The sequence below is a fragment of the Ischnura elegans genome, chromosome 5 (assembly GCF_921293095.1).
Source record: "Ischnura elegans chromosome 5, ioIscEleg1.1, whole genome shotgun sequence".
Classification (NCBI taxonomy): domain Eukaryota; kingdom Metazoa; phylum Arthropoda; class Insecta; order Odonata; family Coenagrionidae; genus Ischnura; species Ischnura elegans.
Window position 1 is genome coordinate 57,337,046 of NC_060250.1, and position 19,008 is coordinate 57,356,053.

General features: G+C 37.4%; 1 protein-coding gene across 4 annotated transcripts in view; it reads right to left on the bottom strand.

Moving 5' to 3' along the window:
- Positions 1-672: 672 nt before the first annotated feature.
- Positions 673-19,008, bottom strand: part of LOC124158919 (G-protein coupled receptor Mth2-like) — a 29,574-nt gene continuing 11,238 nt past the window's right edge. Inside the window, exons 1-7 of one of the 4 annotated variants that reach the window (XM_046534343.1) lie at positions 18,626-18,752; positions 15,498-16,341; positions 13,743-13,821; positions 7,816-8,000; positions 7,500-7,662; positions 4,080-4,260; positions 673-924 (exon numbers count right to left, since the gene is read on the bottom strand). In XM_046534343.1, the coding sequence (XP_046390299.1) occupies positions 841-924; positions 4,080-4,260; positions 7,500-7,662; positions 7,816-8,000; positions 13,743-13,821; positions 15,498-16,332 (1,527 nt within the window). In that variant the 5' untranslated portion in view covers positions 16,333-16,341; positions 18,626-18,752 and the 3' untranslated portion in view covers positions 673-840. Of the gene's footprint in view, positions 925-3,473; positions 4,261-7,499; positions 7,663-7,815; positions 8,001-13,742; positions 13,822-15,497; positions 16,342-18,625; positions 18,753-19,008 lie in introns of those variants that run through there. The other 3 variants (XM_046534342.1, XM_046534339.1, XM_046534341.1) reach the window with 3 other exon arrangements.

A 19,008-nucleotide genomic window follows, 5' to 3' on the forward strand; every position in this document is an offset into this window, starting at 1 on the left:
TAATATCATCAAAGGAAAGAGAGAAAAAACAGCCTGGTCATAAGAAAATGTTGAAAAATGAGCGATAAAATGTCAAGAAAATTTAAGATTTTCACATTAAAGAACTAAAAAAAAGATTGGAAATGGAAGATATAGCTACAGTTTCAGAATAAAGTGACTAAATTTACCACCAAGGACAGTTGGCAGAACTTCAGCCATTAGCGTAATTAAATGTTGATGAAAAACATTGCATGCAGTGTTTTAAAGTTTATAATTACATGACTTAATATTTTTTATCAGCACATGTATCTTGAATAAAAATTTCTTGATTAAAATGTTCGCTTGCATGTATACTTCACCTATTCATGTTGATTAATTCATTTGTACCCTCAATTACTTTAAACTTTGTATTTTATTGAGTAATGCAAGCCTGTCCCACTCTGCCCCGTGCACTGTCCCACTCTGCCCCAGCCTGGGGCAGAGTGGGACACTTTTCAACAAAGGAGAAACTTGAGTATTTCAACTACTTTAAGTTAGTTGCATTACTTGCGAATTTTTTAATAAGTTGAGGAATATACTCTTTAAGCAATGGCACCAAAATCTTCCATTTTCTAATAATTATCTGGGAAATAAAAATGAAATGCTAAAACTGTCCCACTGTGCCCCAGTCTCCCCTACATGTAGGAAATGGTAGAAGAGCTATAAATAATGATGGATTTTGGCTAAATTATGATACAGTGGTGATTCAGGTGTGCCTTTAAAAAACAGCAACTTAGGAAAACCATTGATGCGCCCTCTGCAGAAAAGGGACAAGATTTATAGGCCAAATGGACTATTAATTGTGATGGTCCGTTGGTTGTTTTAGTGAAAAATATTTAGATTAAGACCATTATGCCGACGTGGTGACCTCACAGGTACATACAAGTAGATTAGCCTCATGGTGTTCTGCAAGAATAAGAGAGAATTTTAGACATATGAGCTGGTTGTTGTACTTCTTTAGTAACTAAAACAGTCTCAAATTATTGAATAGGCTTATTTAAATATTTATAGGTATGAAGCAAGAATGCATTTTAGTCAAACTATTTATCGAGGCAGAAATATTTTGCATGCTGGTCGGTTATAATTGACTAATGAGAGTGGAATAGGGACAACTATTGTTGATGATTTGTCCCCCCTTGCATGTTGAACAAGAACCACATCTGTAAAGTCCAACCGTTGATGCTTGGAGTTGCAATCGTTAGCACAGAATTTGCCTTGGTGTGTATATTACGGTACTGCAATGCATGCATTATCTTCCATCATAATTTGAAAAACTAAGATAGTGGCTGCAGTCTCAGGATGTTTGATACTTCAATTGTACATGTCTTACGGTGCTGTAAGATGTGATCTGCTGATAGATGAGGTCATAATGCTCCATTTATAAAACACATTGTCACTGTTTTTGTAACAATTTTGGTTGACATACACTCGACAAAGGCTGTAGCCAGAAACATTTTTCAGGGATGGGGGTTTCCATGGGGGAGAATGCATTTTGGGGTGAATCATTGTAGGAGGTTACTCCTCAGACGGCATCTCCCAAAAATTTCTAGGGAGGGCTGAACCCTTAAACCACTAAGGCCTTGAACACGACCCACCATGACTTATGATCTCTCCCACCAATCCCCTTTCACACATTGAATTTTCTAGTAATGCTCAGTCTATTGCATGTACATTTTATTCTATCCTAGAATCTTGTTTTCTTTTTTCCCTTCCCCACTTACTATGGGGTTAATAACTTTTTCCCTGACCAGCCCAAGAACTACACCAAAAACCTCGCTATGCATTAACAGAGCAATGACTGATTGTAATTTACATTACGATAATTTTGATAGTTTTCATTCTTCATCCTCAAGTTTTAAGAAATTATATTACATAATGTAACAGTGTGATACATAATACTATGATACCATTGCATCAAAATGTTGTCCTTCGCTTAGCTATGAATAATTATGTATTTATCTTCTTAAGTCTCAATTTCATATTAATGCATATCATCAAATTAATTAAAATTTATACATATACGTACATTTAATTTTTACCATGAAGTGGTCACTGTACTGTAAACAAATTTATGCATTTTTGTAATATTATTTTGTAAACTGGAAAAACAAGGAAGGACTGTGGAATAATTATTATTATTATGATTATTATTATTATGGCCACCATCAACAGTTTCAGTCTGCTCTATGCTCCATCCAAATCCTAGGTACACCCTCTTCATGCCCTTTTGTCTACTCTCCGGCATCATCTAGAACTTCCTCTCTATCTATTTCTCCATGCTAAATGTGTTTCTTAACTAAATTTCTTAACATCTGGAGTCTCTTACCATCCGCCTACCTTAGCATCAGCATTTCTGAGGCATGGAAGAATGTGCTCCATGTAAGACTCATGGAAAATATTTTCTTTTCGATGCTGCACTAGTTTCTTCCCTTCAGCTTTTTCTTTTTTCTAAACGCCTCCTTCGTCGACAGAATTTTCTTCCTGATCTCTGGGGTGTCTTTTTTCCTTCAATTTGCACACAAATTAAAGAAATCATTCATCCTAATCAAACTTGTGGCATTCTTTTCTTTTATGTTAAACCTCAAGTTCCCTTGTCTCAAAATGTTACCAAACTGCTTATCTTAGTTCTCCTTGTGATTGAACCCTATGCCGGGTTGCTAATTCTGCATACTAATTGCACCCACCAGCCACTGCAAACCTTCGTTGACTGATATAAGGTACCTTATCCACTCTATGCATCTGTCTTAAAATTACAATAAAATCTCTTCGACAACCTCCTTTTAGTGGTTAGTTACACAGCCATTTTTTCTGGGAACATAACAATTTTCCCAATCAGCCCAATGTAATATAACCCCCTATTAAGCAGTCATTACTCTTCCCAGTCAGTAGCTAGGCCTGAGCAACTCTTTCAATAGTTGCCTTATCTTTGGATGCACCCGGGAAGTGAAAGAAAAGAAATGATTTAAGGATACGAGTTATCTATGAATGGTCAAAATTTCCCCAGAAGCATTGCATTCAAGAAATTGAGTAACCCTCGAGAGTTGATCTAAGGGAGAGGAAAACAGTGAAATGAATCATCACATAGGCCGATTTAAGGTGAGGCACGGGTACCACTTGCCCCCTATTCCCCCAGATGCTTAAAACATAGACAAGATTTTTAATATGGTTATCATTGCATTTGTTTAGTTTAGTCTATTATGGAGCCTTAATCACTTAATTTCATATTAATAACTTTCATATTAAAATAAAGAGAATATGTCACATGGTAACTGTAATATCCCAAAAATATGAAGACCGTTTGTCTGTCAGGCCCTAGCGCCCCCCAGAAAAAATTCTGGATCCGGCCTTGAATCATCAGAAATTTCTGGACAGAAATAGTTCTTCACCTCTAACATTAAATCCTTCATTCAACAATTGATAAGGAACACACTGAAATCCTTCAGAAAGCTTCAAAGTTGTCTAGAAAATATTTTAATCAAAAGGAATTGTAAGCAATCAAGACATAACGTAATTACGTACATAACGTAAGGTAGGTAGGTTTGATTTCATCATTGACATCTGTGTGATTATAATAGAAATAATCCATATTTTACGTACAATATATTAAAAGAATAGCTATAATTTTGCTTACAAAGCCTATATTTGGTTTAGAGCTGCATTGCCCTCAGCCAGGATTGAGAGTGAATGGCTGGTATCAGATTATAATATCATCATTCTTTGGAATGAAATCATGTTTAGTAAGACATTACACTCCTTAAGCTACTTCTTAATATTTTTTCTTTCTTAATACCATGAAAATGGATGTCTCAATATTGAGGGCACATATATGGTAACTTCTCCTTTTTATCTGTAGTTTTGCATAGTTAGTACATGCATGCTAATCAATGTGATCCTCATAACTATGCAAGCAATCAGAGAGAGGAGAAAGTAACCTTAGATCATGACCCTGATTGAGATGTCGACATTTCCCCAACCCCTGCCAAATTATGTAGAAACATTGGTGCATTTGGGGCCATGGAAGTTACGAGATGCCTCATCTTCTTTCTCATCAATCTCCTCACGTTGTTCTTGCAGATGAAAATGATGAACACTAAGAAGCCTTGCAATGCATTCAGGGTATCCGTAAATAGCCACATGCAGCGGCTAATTGTCCCGAACACAACGTTCAGCAGCTCCAGTAGCCAGCTCCCGAAGATCCAACTTACTCCCATCAAAATCATGAGTTTCATGAACAGTTGTTTTCTAGAAGAGAAAAGGATGGAGACGCTGATTCGGAGGTGTAGAAATTGATTACACTTTGAAAAATTATAGCATGATAAAATCGTCTGTAATGCTTATGATTTCTAAGCTCAACATTTATCATAATTATTTTGGGGACCCCTCAGAAGTTGGTACATTGAAGAAAAATTTATGTTATGACTGTATAAACTTCCAGCATTTGGCCATTCTTCGTGAGGTAAAAATACGCAAAAGTTTGGCCCATATCTCATGAGTTGGTGATGCCATTAGCATTTTGGTCCCTCGGCTCTTTGTGGGAGAACCGCTCATTGATGGAGGGAATTGCTGACAACAGTGGAAAGAGCTACAAACCACTTGAGAATAATTCACGAGGAAGAAATGAAGGGGTGATCCGCTCGGTTTCAGTTGGTGACGTTAACAACTCATCTGTTAAAGTGTCAAGGCCATTGATTTTTTGCTGCCAATAGCTCTGGAAGAAGGCGACTAATAAAAAAATGAAAAAATGCGGGTCTCTTCAAACAAGATAGTGAATGAAATATTTGTGAACAAGCCTGTAATGGTTACGTAAGCGAAAGAGAAGGGGGAAGGATAGTGAACTATTGCTTGACTGGTCATGGTTAATGGCAGAGAAAACAGGTCCTTGTTATGATGGCTGTGACTCATTACTGGCAGTGAGGCATCTCTTAGAATTAGGTGAATGCTAGTGTATCAGCTTGAGTACCACAACCTAAGTGGAAGTACAACTGTGGATTTTCATAAGTAATAAAGTTGGTATTAAAGAAAAGAAATTAGGTAGTTGGAAATGGGCTGCGTAATAGATTAATTATCTATGAGACTGACTGATGCTTCAAGATTATATATGATTTTTCGTCTCTGTTCCAGTGAACTCGATATATTTCGCCGGCCTCGGTGGCGGCGGGGTAACGTCCTCCCCTGTCGATTTCTGAAACAACAATGCCTGTTCGCTGTCCGTTTGAAGTCTGTTGATAGCCTGTTGGAGATTAGTGAACAGAGTATAAACAGCCAACGAACAATCTCGGGTCACTCACAAGTAGGAACAACTTACGAACAGCCTACCAACAGTTTGTACTCTGTTTGCAGCTTGTTCCTTAACAGGCAGGCAACAAGCATTTCGGGAACAATAGTGAACAAGCTTTTAACAGGCAGGGGCCGGTTGGTAGTATGTTTCACCGAACAGGGAATGAACAGACAACAGTGAACAAACACTAAACACCCTATCGATTTACGTAAAAATAATGCCTGTTCGCTGTCAGTTTGGAACCTTTTGGAGATTTTGAGAACAGATTATGAACAACGTACGAACAATTGTTTTAAGTTTCGGAATTTGGACAACAATTTGGATTAATCCAAATTTAATTGAGTGAAAGGAAGTTTAATTGAATCCAAAGAAAATATCATCTACTTAAACAGTAATTATATACGGTTGAATTCATTATCACGATTACCATCAACCACGGATGACGGTTATTGAAGTGAGCACGCAAATTATATTAGCTATCTGCTCGGCTAACGCACGTTTAGTACTTTACTTCGCCAATTACTGGCAGGGGCCGTATGTTTCAGCCAAAGAGTATGTACTCTGTTGTTTCAGCGGACTGGGAACGAACAGACAACAGTGAACGGACAGTCAACAGGCAAGGGCCGGTTGATAGTCCGTTTCACGGTACAGGGTACGAACAGAAAACAGTGAACAGCTAGTGAACAGGTTCTCAACAAGGACGGAAAGATAGCGTGGTGCTGCTACCTACCTATAGAAGATATAACCGCAATAACCGATACCGTTATCCGGACAGTTTACGAGCACATGGTCAACTGTGTTGTGGTGAAGTTGTTGGTTGCGGAGAAAACAGTTATTTATTTGATTATTATTTAACCTGTGCTAAATGCCCGCAGTGACGAATTAAGTAATTCGTGCATCCATTCAGTGATAGTGAAAGTCGTGAAGTGATATTTGTTCTTGAGTGTGTATTTAATAATTTATTGTGTCTCTTAAGTTTTTGAGCAAGTACTGAGATTTGTATTGTATTTGTATTATGCGTATGTGCGTTACGTCGCCAATAAGAACCGACAAACATTGTCAGAGGACTGTCTTTCTTGTAGGTTTGTTTGTGAGAAGTGAAATCATCGTGTTCATAAATATTCTTTAAAGGCGTGTTTCTCTTTTAAAATCGCACGTATTATATTGACATAGTGCAGAATCCGAGTTGTATTAATTTAAGGAAGTACATATTTCTTTGATGAAGGCATGTGAAATATTTGTTGGTGTAGTGGTTGTTCTGTTAATGATGACAAAGCTTGCTTTTCTGCAACTATTCAAGATTTTTATAACTAATGGAATATGTGGAAAAGCACAATAAAAGTTTTTCTTACAATCATTCAAATGAATTTCAACTTTTAATTCTATTTTAACATAAATTATCTCTTGTCTATTATGTCCAACTTAGCAACAGCGAACAGTTAAGGAACAAAGTATGCGCATAGGGAGAGAACAGACAAATAACCGTCTTCCCACATTGTCACAGACAAGGAACAGACAATGCGTTCCAATTTACATTCTACGAACAGTCGCCTGCCTGTTCTCTCTTGGTCAAGGAACAGGGAACAAACAACCTAAGAAAACAGGCAATGAACTGACAGCGCACAGTCCCCTGCCTGTTCATTGTCTGTGGTCCAACAGGTAAGGAACAGAGAATGCCGCTTTCTTAACAGGGAGGGAACAGACAAGTAACCCTTTTCTCACAGACAAGGAACAGACAAGGCGTTCCAATTTACATTCTACGAACAGTCGCCTGCCTGTTCTCTCTTGGCCAGGGAACAGGGAACGAACAGCCAACTGACAGACAATGAACAGACTTTATTGTTACAGAAATCGACAGGGTCGCCTGCCAAACAAGGAGTCGCGGGTTCGAGTCCCGCCTGGGTAGGTTGCCCCTGCCCAGGGCATGGTTGTTCGTGTGCGTTTAATTATTAAATTTGTTGAATACCCCGATGTAAAATGGCCAACATGAGCTGTATTCGGTGGATTGGGAATAAAATTTAAAAAAAAATAAAAAAATTTGTGAATCGATAGCACTCAGTATTGGAATCTTTAGGAGCAATTAACATATTCTTGGAGCTTGTTGGTTTTGCGATTAAATTTTTCTGCTTTGAAACATGAAAAATTAGAGTAAAATAAAAAAATGATGCCTGTACTTAAATACTAAACCTGTAATTTCACTCACCTTTCTCTGTCTGCCCGTGTCATGACATTCCCTTCTCCTCTTAGTATGGATGTCTCCTCATTTATTTTGTGAATGTTGTAAATTGTCACAGAAAAAAGGACTATATTCAGCACTATAATTATTCCCATTGGAATCACAAAGTATGCCAATCTGCTTATTCCACCTATGAAAGGAGAAAAATTTTCTGTTTTAATTCTGCCGGTATAAAATTGTTCCTTCACTTGTATCTAGGTCGCATCATTAGGCCAATGTTTGTTGTATTTTTATGGTGCAATCATGGCAATGGGATCATATATTTTCAATTTTTATGACTTACGAGCAGAACCGCATATTGTTCTGAATTCAGGGACAAGGAAGTAGTCTGCAGAGGCTGGATGAAATGCTGGAGGTGCCGTTATTATGATTATTAACAATGGTAGTCCCCATGCATACAGCATGTACCAAATGAACTTTTTCGAGTCTCCTTCTTGATCGATGCGGTCTGATCTCATTCGGAGATGCCTGTAGGTAAAAGAAAAGACAATAATTAGGTTGTAATAAGTTGTACTTCATTTTATACGTTACTTTTTTACTTTTTCAAACAGGTTATATAAACTTCAAATTATAATGTTTAAACTTAATGGTCTCTTAATCCAGCAGATTTTTAATATCTGGAAATTCAGTGGCGTAGCCAGGATTTTGAAATGGGGGAGGGAGGGTTTACCAGAGATTTTGGGGCCTTCTGGGGTGCATGGAAAATACCCCAGGGAAGATGGGAGTCCTGCCCCGGAAAATTTTGAGATTTTTGATGCTGAAAACGTAATTTTTAGGACACTAAAATAGTAATTTTGTACGAGTATTAAATAAAAGTCATTTATTGAGACCATCTTACTCGTGTTTGGCGCCTCTTTTAAAGGTTCAAGGGGAGGACCCAGATAACCCCCCCCCCCCCCCAATGCCTGGAATACTCGATAACGTCAAAGCTATCAAGGGGAACACATAGGAAATACGAGTGTCAGAGCCCTGAAAAAGCTAAGATTCCTCATTCGTGTAGCAGAAAGGGTTTCGGATGAAATAAAGTAAGAGAAATGGTAATTTCCTATGATTAGGCCGCACATCGAATACTCGGCAATAAAGGATCCGTCGCAGAAAGACCCATTATAGAACCAGTGATGGAAATATCGTATTCTATTATAGTCGATAATCGTGTTTTAATAGTCAAGGATCGAGGAAATAGAGATCGAGTCATGGTCTTCAGCGGGGATTATAATGCCCCGTTTACACAACGATCGTCGCGACGTTGATCCTTACGATCGTAACCTCAAAACGTCGTGTAGACGCGCAGAGTTACCATCGTAGGCCTTAGTACCTAACACTGCCGAACTTACGATGGTTAGCGCTAGTGTGCCAAGAAAAAAGAGATCGAAATGAAGATCGATGCATATACGATTCTTTCGCGCCGTTGCAATCTTGATACAGTAATTGATATTTCATAAATAACTCTAATATATCAAAGATATATGGTAACGAATAAGACATTATTGAGCAGGTAATGGAAGGACGTGATGGGAAAGTTTTTTCTGATGTTCTATTTACCAAATGATATCGGATATTCTATACTATACCAGTTTTATGCATTTCTTTATTTACAGGTTAACCCATACCCATGTATCCTTACATTATACTTCACAGATGATGGAAAATAACAAACATGCACAAAATGTTAACCAATTAAATCATTGTATAAAGGATTTCACAACAAAATTCGCCAGAAATAACCATAACATTTAGATGAGGACGTGGAGATATCAATACTTGTGCCAAATCAAGCCGAAATCTAAGCTTTTTATAGTTAAATTATAACAGCAATATGTACTGTCTTTAATGCGTGAATATTCTTGAATGTTTTGAGATATTCTCTCGAAGAATCTAGTTTCTTAAAGACTTCACGGACTGTTGTGACTAGTTTTAGTTTTATCTCATCATAGCTGGGAGTTGAAGAAAAAATTTGCTCTATGGTAATTAAAAACAAGCAGGTGAGGATTTATATAGCTATGACGGGATCCATTAAAAGTTACTAATAAAGGAGATAGGAACAATCTAAATATTAATTGATAATTTTGTAGAGGAATATGCCTTAGTTGGAGGATCCTTGGTCGTGCAAGAGTTTTCAAATTAACTAGGGAAAGAATATATGAAGTGTTGTAATCAGACAAAGAGATTAATAAATCGCAATTATTTAATTTGAAAAATTTATTTTGGACACGTTCAATTCGGATTGAGTCGATATTATAATAAAGTGACCAGTTAGCAAAATATTCCAATTTGGAACGTAGCAAGGAGACATATCTACTGTCTTTACCGCATGAATATTACTAAACTTTGGACAGATTCCCATAAAGAAACCTACATTCTTTAACGTTTTACCGACAGTTCGGTCTAGCTTCAGTTTTAGCACATGAAAACATTAATATTCTTTTGCTTCTTAATTTCCAGGATTTCAATTTTCTCACGCAGTGTCGTCGTCAGTTGTTATCTGACACAATTCCACAACGAGGGCAGCACTGAGTTACGATGGTAACTTTTAGACGTGTAAACGTGCAGTAGTCGCGATCAACGTCGGTACGATCGTGGTGTAAACGGGGCAAGAGGATCCAAGTGGAGTCGAAACTCACATTCGATTCAATATAAGTCGATCGACTACGAGTTAACTCTAATCCCCGCTTTCGAAGTTCGAATCCCCGCTTTCGAAGTTCGATCGAAACTCGATTTTTCATCCTCGATCTTGACTATTTCGTACGATCTCAAAACCGACACTACCGGCCTATTCAACGCCATCAGTCCCATGTGATCGTCTTTTCACTAAGGCCGGTAGAATTCTTAAGGAACGCCCTCGGTCCTCGGAAAAGCATCTCAATCAGTTGATCTTTTCTCAATAATGTTGTGGAGCTGAATGCTTCCAAGCGGCGATCCCAAAAATTTAATGCGGGCACATTTGTATAATTTTCATAACAATAATTCAATTATGTATTTTGATTATAAGTAAATTTTTTGGGATTTTTTCTACTTCTCAAATGTTAATTTTAATTGCTTATTGAATGAATAATGAACATATGTTTCATGAACCATTTTTTCAAAAAGAACCGTGGATTAATTATTTTATCGATTAATCGATAAATTAATCTATCTTTTGGTTAAAGTTTCGATTTTTGTTGAAAAGTCGAACTTTTCATTTCGATTAAAAATCGATCTCGACCGACATTTTTACATCGCTACATTTTTACATTTATACCTCGTTCAGGGGGGTGTTTCAGAGTCTCGTAGGATTGGCGGCGTCGGAAACGGATTCATTCCGAGTCGATCGGGAACCTATCCTACGCTCGTCTTCCGTGCGTTTCACACATACTATCGGAAAGCGTTCCGCTTTTGGTATGACGTCAACAGTCATCCTCCTCCGGGAAACGAGAAAACGTCACAATTTTCAAGTGACAAGTGAGCAGCGAAAATAACCTCCCGCAAGATTTGATACTTCACAAGGGAGGCGAAAGGTATATACGGGCATAAATAAGTGCTAATTGATACATTGTCACATAATGGACGCTGTTGCCGGGTAAAATAATTTTAGAATTGTTCGTATGTAGTTTTTTTTAACGTAATACCCTGTCGTTTTGAGCAAATTACGGGAATGAAGGAAAATTTGGAACGAGTTTGTTCTGTCATTCTCGTGAGAGCATAGTTGATTGTTTTTAAGAACTAAACTACAGGAAGTCGCGATATCCATCATTTTTTCCAACAACATATGGTTTACTTACTCTATTTTTTAACCAAATTGTCATATTTTCATTCAGTATCTCAATTAAATATGAATATTGATCATCATAAATGATATTATGGCCTTCATGATATGCCGTAAACGTCTTACAAATTTTCCGTGAAAGTGGAGCTACGCTGGAAGAAAATACAGTGATTACATTAGGTTGAATAGTGTCCATTAATAGTGATGGCTCGAGTTATGTACGCTTAAATGACGCAAAATAATTTTGCTAGTTTGTTATCTGTTTTGCACGTTCTCGGTTATTTCTATAACACCATTTTATTTGGTACGAAAATGACAAATTGTTGCCATTGATGCACCTTGAAATACATCTTCTAAATTATATTTCAGTGAGCGATAATTACACAAAGAAAAAAAAATTCGCTGCAAAAGGGAATCGAACCCATAACCTTTACGTCGCTGCATATTGCCTTTACCCGCTGCGCCACCGTCAATTGTTGATAGAAGGCTGAAATTTGTAAACTATAAATAAAAGGATGGCATGAGGGAGCTTCGGTATAGTTGTTATCGTGGCTATTCCCGTTATGCTTGAACTAATATTTCGTATTAAAATGAATATTTAGAATGTACATGGAATGTACTGAAACCATGTACCATGGAATCAACTGAATTAGGTACATAATCACGTCTAATTTCGATGTGACTACGATGCCAAGTCATACACACAATCATTTCAAACTATACAAATTGTTATAATTCCTAACCCACGGACACGTATTCAATGCATTATGCTACCTGCATATTTGTAAGTCATTACGCCATGCATTCCAACTTGTTTCACGTTCTTTTTGCCAAATTACTCGTCCAAATAACAACGCAAACGAACTTGTACCGTCAGTGATACAGTCTGCCTATTTATCGCCTAATTTACACGAGAATTAAAGTCACTTGCACTTATATTACTCTATCATAATATCCACATATATCAGCACTCATGAAATAAAGTGGTATGATTTTATTATAGCCAAATACTTAATAAAAAACAGCAATATAACATATCTCCACTCGCCACCGGAATGAGTTTCCGGCACCTCTAGCCCACTCGACTTCTATCCGATAGGAAAGCCGGCCTTGAGTCGATAGGAAGCCAGTCTGAAACGCACGGATTGCCTGGCCGATAGTAAGTGACGTAGAATCCGCGTCAAGTCTCCCGATCCGCTCGGAAAGGGAGACTCTGAAACACCCCCCAGATTACGATTGTTTCCGCAATCGTCGGAACAATCGTACATTCAAACGACGATGGTTAAAACCTGTGCTGCCCTCTAAAGTGAACGAGAAATTGACGGTTAGCAAAGCTGTTGAGGTATGCAGGGTCAAGATATTACTGTGTTCAACGTGTATCTACCGAATAATTTTTCTTCCGCCCATATTCTTCCTTCCTAGGACAAATCCATGAAAAAATAGAGCGAAGAGAGCTTCACGAACTTTTCGTCTTTCTCTTGTCGCTTCCGTTTCCGGTCTCCCAGCGCCTAACCATTGTAAAGTGGCAACGTTCGGAACTACGTGAAATATTGTCAGGACACGTATTCACACGGCTAGTTCGGCCAACTATCGTTAGGACGATCGCTCGGACAATTGTAATGTAAAAAGGCATTAGAACCTCACTTTTTATCTCGATCCGATAGAAAAGATAAAATAAGAAGCTTACTACATAATTCCCTGCATTTACACAAAGGAAGCTATTTAACAGAGGAGCAATAAAATCAGTTCTGGGCTATGAAGTTGGGTTCCAATGATACTATTCTTTTCACAGAAAGTAGAAGCTTTTTAAAACTGCTATGGAAATTCGTGGCCATATCATGTAAAATGATAACAGATTCGTCCTTAATTACCATCCTCACACAAATATTACACCAGTAAAATTTAGCCCCATTAAAATACGCCACCTTATCTCTTTCACGCCAATTTAGTTATACGAGTGAAATCACGTACTACGGTGAAAAAGATTTTGATGTAAATGATAAAAAAGTTGTTGAATTGGAAAACTGACCGCAATATATTTTTTTTAACTGTTCAATTACCATACATTCGACTGAATTTTATATTTTGTGAAACGAAATTACCCAATTAAACGAAAAATATGAGAAAATTAAAGGATTTCGTTGGTTGATGATTGGTTACTTGGCCAATTCAAACTATCTTTGGCGCCTATTTGTACAAAAAGTTATACTTTTTTGTGTACGTCAGAAACAAGATTAGGGTAGTAACCATATTTACTACTAACAATTAGTTTGATCGAAAGCGCTACTTAGGACAAAATATAGTTATTTTACAAAATGCGCGGGTTCTTTCCCTAAAGTGAACCTATGTTACGAAAGAAAATCGTGTTACTTTGCAACGACTAAACAACAACTTAAAAATATCGCAGAAATAGTGCATCAAACGATTAAATTCATGTAAAAGTAATGATGTACATTTTCAATACATACCTGAATCTTAAACAAATGTCAATCGAGATAGTATTCAGCCAGAGGAAGGAAGACAAAAGACCAAAATACACGATGAATTCTGTAAAAAAAAGGACATAAACGTTGGCTAAATTTTAGGTTGTAATTAAATTATCACTTCTATATGATACAGCTGTACTATATCGAAATGAAATATTGAGCTCTTTAGAGTGCGAAAAAGTATTCGCTGCTAATGAGTTTTTAAAATTGATTTTTTAGTAAATGAAAAGTTCTAGTGCATTATTTTCTGTTAATAACCCTCGCGAGGGTTGAAGAAATTGGTCGGATGAAAATAAAAAATGAAATGAATAACATCTCTTACGACAAAATTGACATCACATCTATTGAAAATGCAAATTGATGTCGAGAGCTCACTAAATTTGTTTAACTTTAAGATCGCATTTGGAAATCACCACTTACTTTATGTTTACGAAATATTTATCCTCTTTTAATTGATAGGTTCATGCAAGGTTGCATCATGACCGTTGTCTCAAATATGCATTTTGAAAACTGATAGTCATTTCTTAATAATGGACTTGTGACTCTTGCAATATCAGTAGCACTCATTACCCACGTTGGTGGCTTTGTATGATATGGTAAAATCAGTCCATGGATCGCTTCTTTCTTTATGCGTTCATTATTCAGATTTGTGTACAATGTTTCAATTTAAGAATTGGTATTCCCGTATTGAGTAGACCGATTCACGAAAAAATGAACATGCTACAGAACCCACTAATCATATTTTAAATTAAATCTTAATTAAATTTCCGGTATTATCTTTCTTGATTTTTCTAAGACCGACCCTATAGTTTACAATACCGCGATTATAAACCTAATTTTGTATTTTTCTAACACTGATTGCTATTTTTCAAATAGCATTGAAATTAGAAGGCGAGACCTTAGGCTGCTCTTGAGTTAGGCTGGGTCACAAGGACTGCGCGATGAGAACAGAATGGAGAAATGGAATGGAAAAAGAAGTCGGCGTTCACTGCGTTTGCAGACTTCGACAACGCTTCGACGCAAAATATTGAAATTCAATTCTCGAAAATAATGGAGAGCCATTGAAAATGGCTGAAGATGGATGGATACTTAGTGCTTACAAAAACAAAGTCTTTGCAGCTAGATATGGATCATCATCATCAACTTCCAGCAATCATAAGACTGGTTTGGCGTACTTCTACGCTCAATAGAGTAATAATTTTTTTATTATTTTAAGTTCTAAATTTTTAATGTATGCATTGATAAAGGCTTTAACGAAATATAAGAGATGAATTTAGCAGTGAAAAAGTTATCATGCTGAAATTTTCCGGCCACAAAGTAATCAGCGGAGACGGAGAAAGATTTAAAAGAGACTCAATTAAATATGGAAATGACAACGGACACGAATGAGCGGAAAACCGAGAAGAAGACTGCACTATTAAGTAATTAGTATAGGTACTGCAGCATATAATGAGCTAAGACTAATGTCAAACTAAAGAGACAAAAGCTTTACGGAGTAAATGAATTTCATTTCATGGCAAGCCGAGTTCGAAGCGATGAAAGACACCAGAAAAAAGCCGTTAGTAAAATTGAAGCAGGAACATATTTTTAATTAAGGTATACTGCAGTTGAAATATCTCGATGAGGATTATGTATTTCCGCTCTGCTTGATATCGTAAGTGTTTTACCTTCACTAAGGCAACTAGTTTTCCTTGGGTTTAGGTGAAAATGTGAACATTAATTTTTTATGCTACTTACCGATTGCTTTGCACGCGGTGCTAGACAAGTCTTCCCGGACGGCTCTGGATGTCAAGTGCAGTACATATGAACCAAGAAGGCTCACAATGTGGCAAATCAAACACTTTCCGTGCAAATTTCTCAGTTCCGACGTGGTGAGGTAAACTGCCAGTGAAATTAGGAGGAAAAAGATGGAAACAGAAATCCCGAGGGGGTACACCACCTCTCGTATGCTATCACAAACGTCTGGGGGACCCTCCGGAAAAATGTCGTTCAGGCACACGTACGGGCGGTATTGGTCCAACTCGGGGAGGTATTCGAGGCAGAACCCAGAGTTATCAATCCCCGTTTTCCTAATGGGGGGAATTGACAGTGTCCCGTCGGTGAAGTTTAGGAAAAATTTATCTTCCAGGTTTTGTTTAGGGTCAAGTAAGTAGCCCAAGCAGGTGTTCCCGTACAATAGCCCGAAATGATCAATCTCTGCCGTACGTACGGTCAGGCTCACGTCTGCGCTCACTTTCGGGCGAAACCAACGCCATTTCTTTCTGTATGGGACACACTCTTGTGTAGTCTTGTTCAGGGCTTCGTCCCTTTTACAGCACTTCCTGAGGCAGGGCCTGCCCAGCCTGCAAGGACAGCCATAGAGGTAGGTCTTTCCATCCATGGACGTAGTCCAGTAGGTGCCCTTTGGATATAGGACATTGTCGTCCGGATCCCAGGCACTGCCGTTGCGAAATATCGTGCCTTGGCTGATATTTACCGCTGTCCAGGGGCTGCAAACAATGGACGAGTGTCCGGTAGATGTAGTCATCAACAGGAACAAAACAGAGCAGGTCAATGATGTTGCTCTGCTCATCTAGTACACCTAATATGCAAATAAAATAAATTGTGTAATTAATTTAAAATCGTGAGCACAGCATGAGTTCCCACTCATTTTGCAGGGCAATTTACCACTCTCAACAAATGCGGAAACCAACCCAAACAGATTACTCTCCCACTTTTTCCAAATTTTTACGCTTCTTTACGCCACTATTTGTTGCATACACGTCTGTTTTTAGTATATTATTTTGTGTATTCCATTTTCTCCCCTCCCAAATTTATTTTTACAGGTCATCCACCCAAATTTTCAATGACGTATTTACTGTGCGCCCTCAACTCCATCCCGTGGTATCCCTTGGTTACAATAACCAATGATAATACGTCAAGGGCAGGGCCCCGTCAAGGTGGATTTCTTATCAGAAAATATTATCCACTAATTAATGAAATTATTTGAAAATTTCATATTTTTGGAATAATCATTTACATTTCTGTGTCAATTCTAATAAAAAAATAAGCATTCATAAATATTATTGAGTTTGAAATAAGAATTAATTTTCCATCTTGGTAATAAGTCTATAGGCTTACCAATGATGCTATAGCATCATCATTGGGTGGCAACACGTAATGTCAATATGGTTTTACATATTCGTCTTGTTATGATGACACCAGTGAAGTACGCTGTCTACATCACAAAGTTATTTAAGCTAGAGGGATTATCGGTCTCTGTGCGTGCGAGCTAAAATGAAACGGCAAAATCTGAAATCACGTAATAGGCTGGATTGTCTGAGTGCAACGATATCATTTGCTTTGATGTTATGAATTTTTATCGTATATTTTATTTCCAATCAACTTATCTTTATTGAATACTTAAATTGTGACAGAAGTACCAGAATTTCAATAAAACATATTCGAAGTATGTTATATGCCAACTTTTTTTTTCATTTTCCATAATAATACTGAAGCTCAGGTGTCACTATTGGCCTCCTGTTTTTTTATTGTGTAGCCACTATATGCGCTCTTGCATAAGTTTACACTGAGATAAACTCGTAATATGCTCTTGTCTCATTGTTTCCTTCCTGTGGATATGATTAATTCTTCCGTGTCAGGGCAATACCATGAAGTTATTACGCAACGAATGATCCTGCAAAATGACGAATGAACCCCACTTTATTATCTATTTCGTTTCATAAATTTTCTATGACACATTAAACCTTTCATAAGAGTGATATTATGTCACGGGTCCGTAGATGTTTAGTCTTTTTCATCTTGGTAAATAAATACAGTGTTGATTTACAGGCGACACTCGATTTTTTTTCCATAATTATGAAATACGTATTTGCTATTAATAGGATATGGGTTTTAATCATTGTTTCCGTCAGTAAAATTGAAGTAAAATCAAGTGGTTTAAAATAAATAAGTTGTTACCGCTTGCTCAGTTAGCATAAAAACTGTCGATTAAGTATATAATAACCAATATTATAATTTATAACTACATATCATATTTATCAATCGACACATATATGTTGATTTATAGGTATAATAATTAACCATATTCTCTGTGGCCTAATTTTGCATTGTTACCGCGATGGATGTTGTCTAAGATGGAAGAATATTTATTAATTGTGCGAAAAGTATTTGTTTGGAATCGCACAATTCCAAACCTATCTCCTTTAGCTCTTACCAACCAAGACTATGAAAACAATTCTTACACCAGAGCGGCGTACTCCTCCAATTCATAGGCGTCACAATACTCTCTAAAAATTCATAACGACGTGCCTAATGTGCGTCTATTTTGCTATTCCCTGGTTACAATAACCCATGACACCATAATGGCAAGGCCGACATGGTGGATTTTTTTTAAATTGAAATTTTGCGTTCTATGGGTGAAACAATCGTATTACGCCATCCATCTTTTGAGAAATGGTGGTTTGCCATTTTTCAATAAAGTGGTACACCTTCAAATCTAACTTATAAACAAACAAATGAAAAAACAAAAGCAAAATTCATTCTTTAAAATGATACCTAACACTTATTTCCGGCATCAAAGGTTGGTTGTTAAGAAATAACACAGAAGTATTGAAAATGCCATCTCACACATCTACAGTACTAATTTCAGCACGGTAAGTATTCACCTAAAATATTAGAGATGAAAGATAGGTACAATTTGCAATCGGTTAGTGTTAGGTTGTAATCGGCTTCAAGTATATAGTACATACTGCAACGAAGAGTAAGAATTAGACGAAGAGTTAACCACGAATAAAAAAGGTGAAGTACTCTCCCAATATACTCAGTGCCGCAACAAATTTGACAATGTGGAAGTACTCACTCACCTGGTGTGTTTGATTCAAGTAGCCATAAACTGTCCTTCGCGAGTTAAGAGAAGCCCCCTGTGGCGTGTTTCTTCTTCTATCATCGTAGAATGACTGTAAGAATGGTGGGGCGTTTCCTGTTTTGGTTTTTCTCGCTCTCCCTCTGAACTTGGACTGAGGTTTTTAAGTCACCCAATGGCTAGAGAGTGTGATGCGTCATTGTTTCCTCCCTGCGCGCCTAGGAGGAGGAATTGCTAATGGGGACGGGTAGAGTAGTCTCCGTGCCCTAATTTTGAGACCAAACTCTGAGGTGGAATGCCAAAATGCATGGATGGCCTTGAAAGATAATCCGTCGACAGTAATGACCTCAAGGGATGTCTTACGACCAAACTAATAAAAAATTC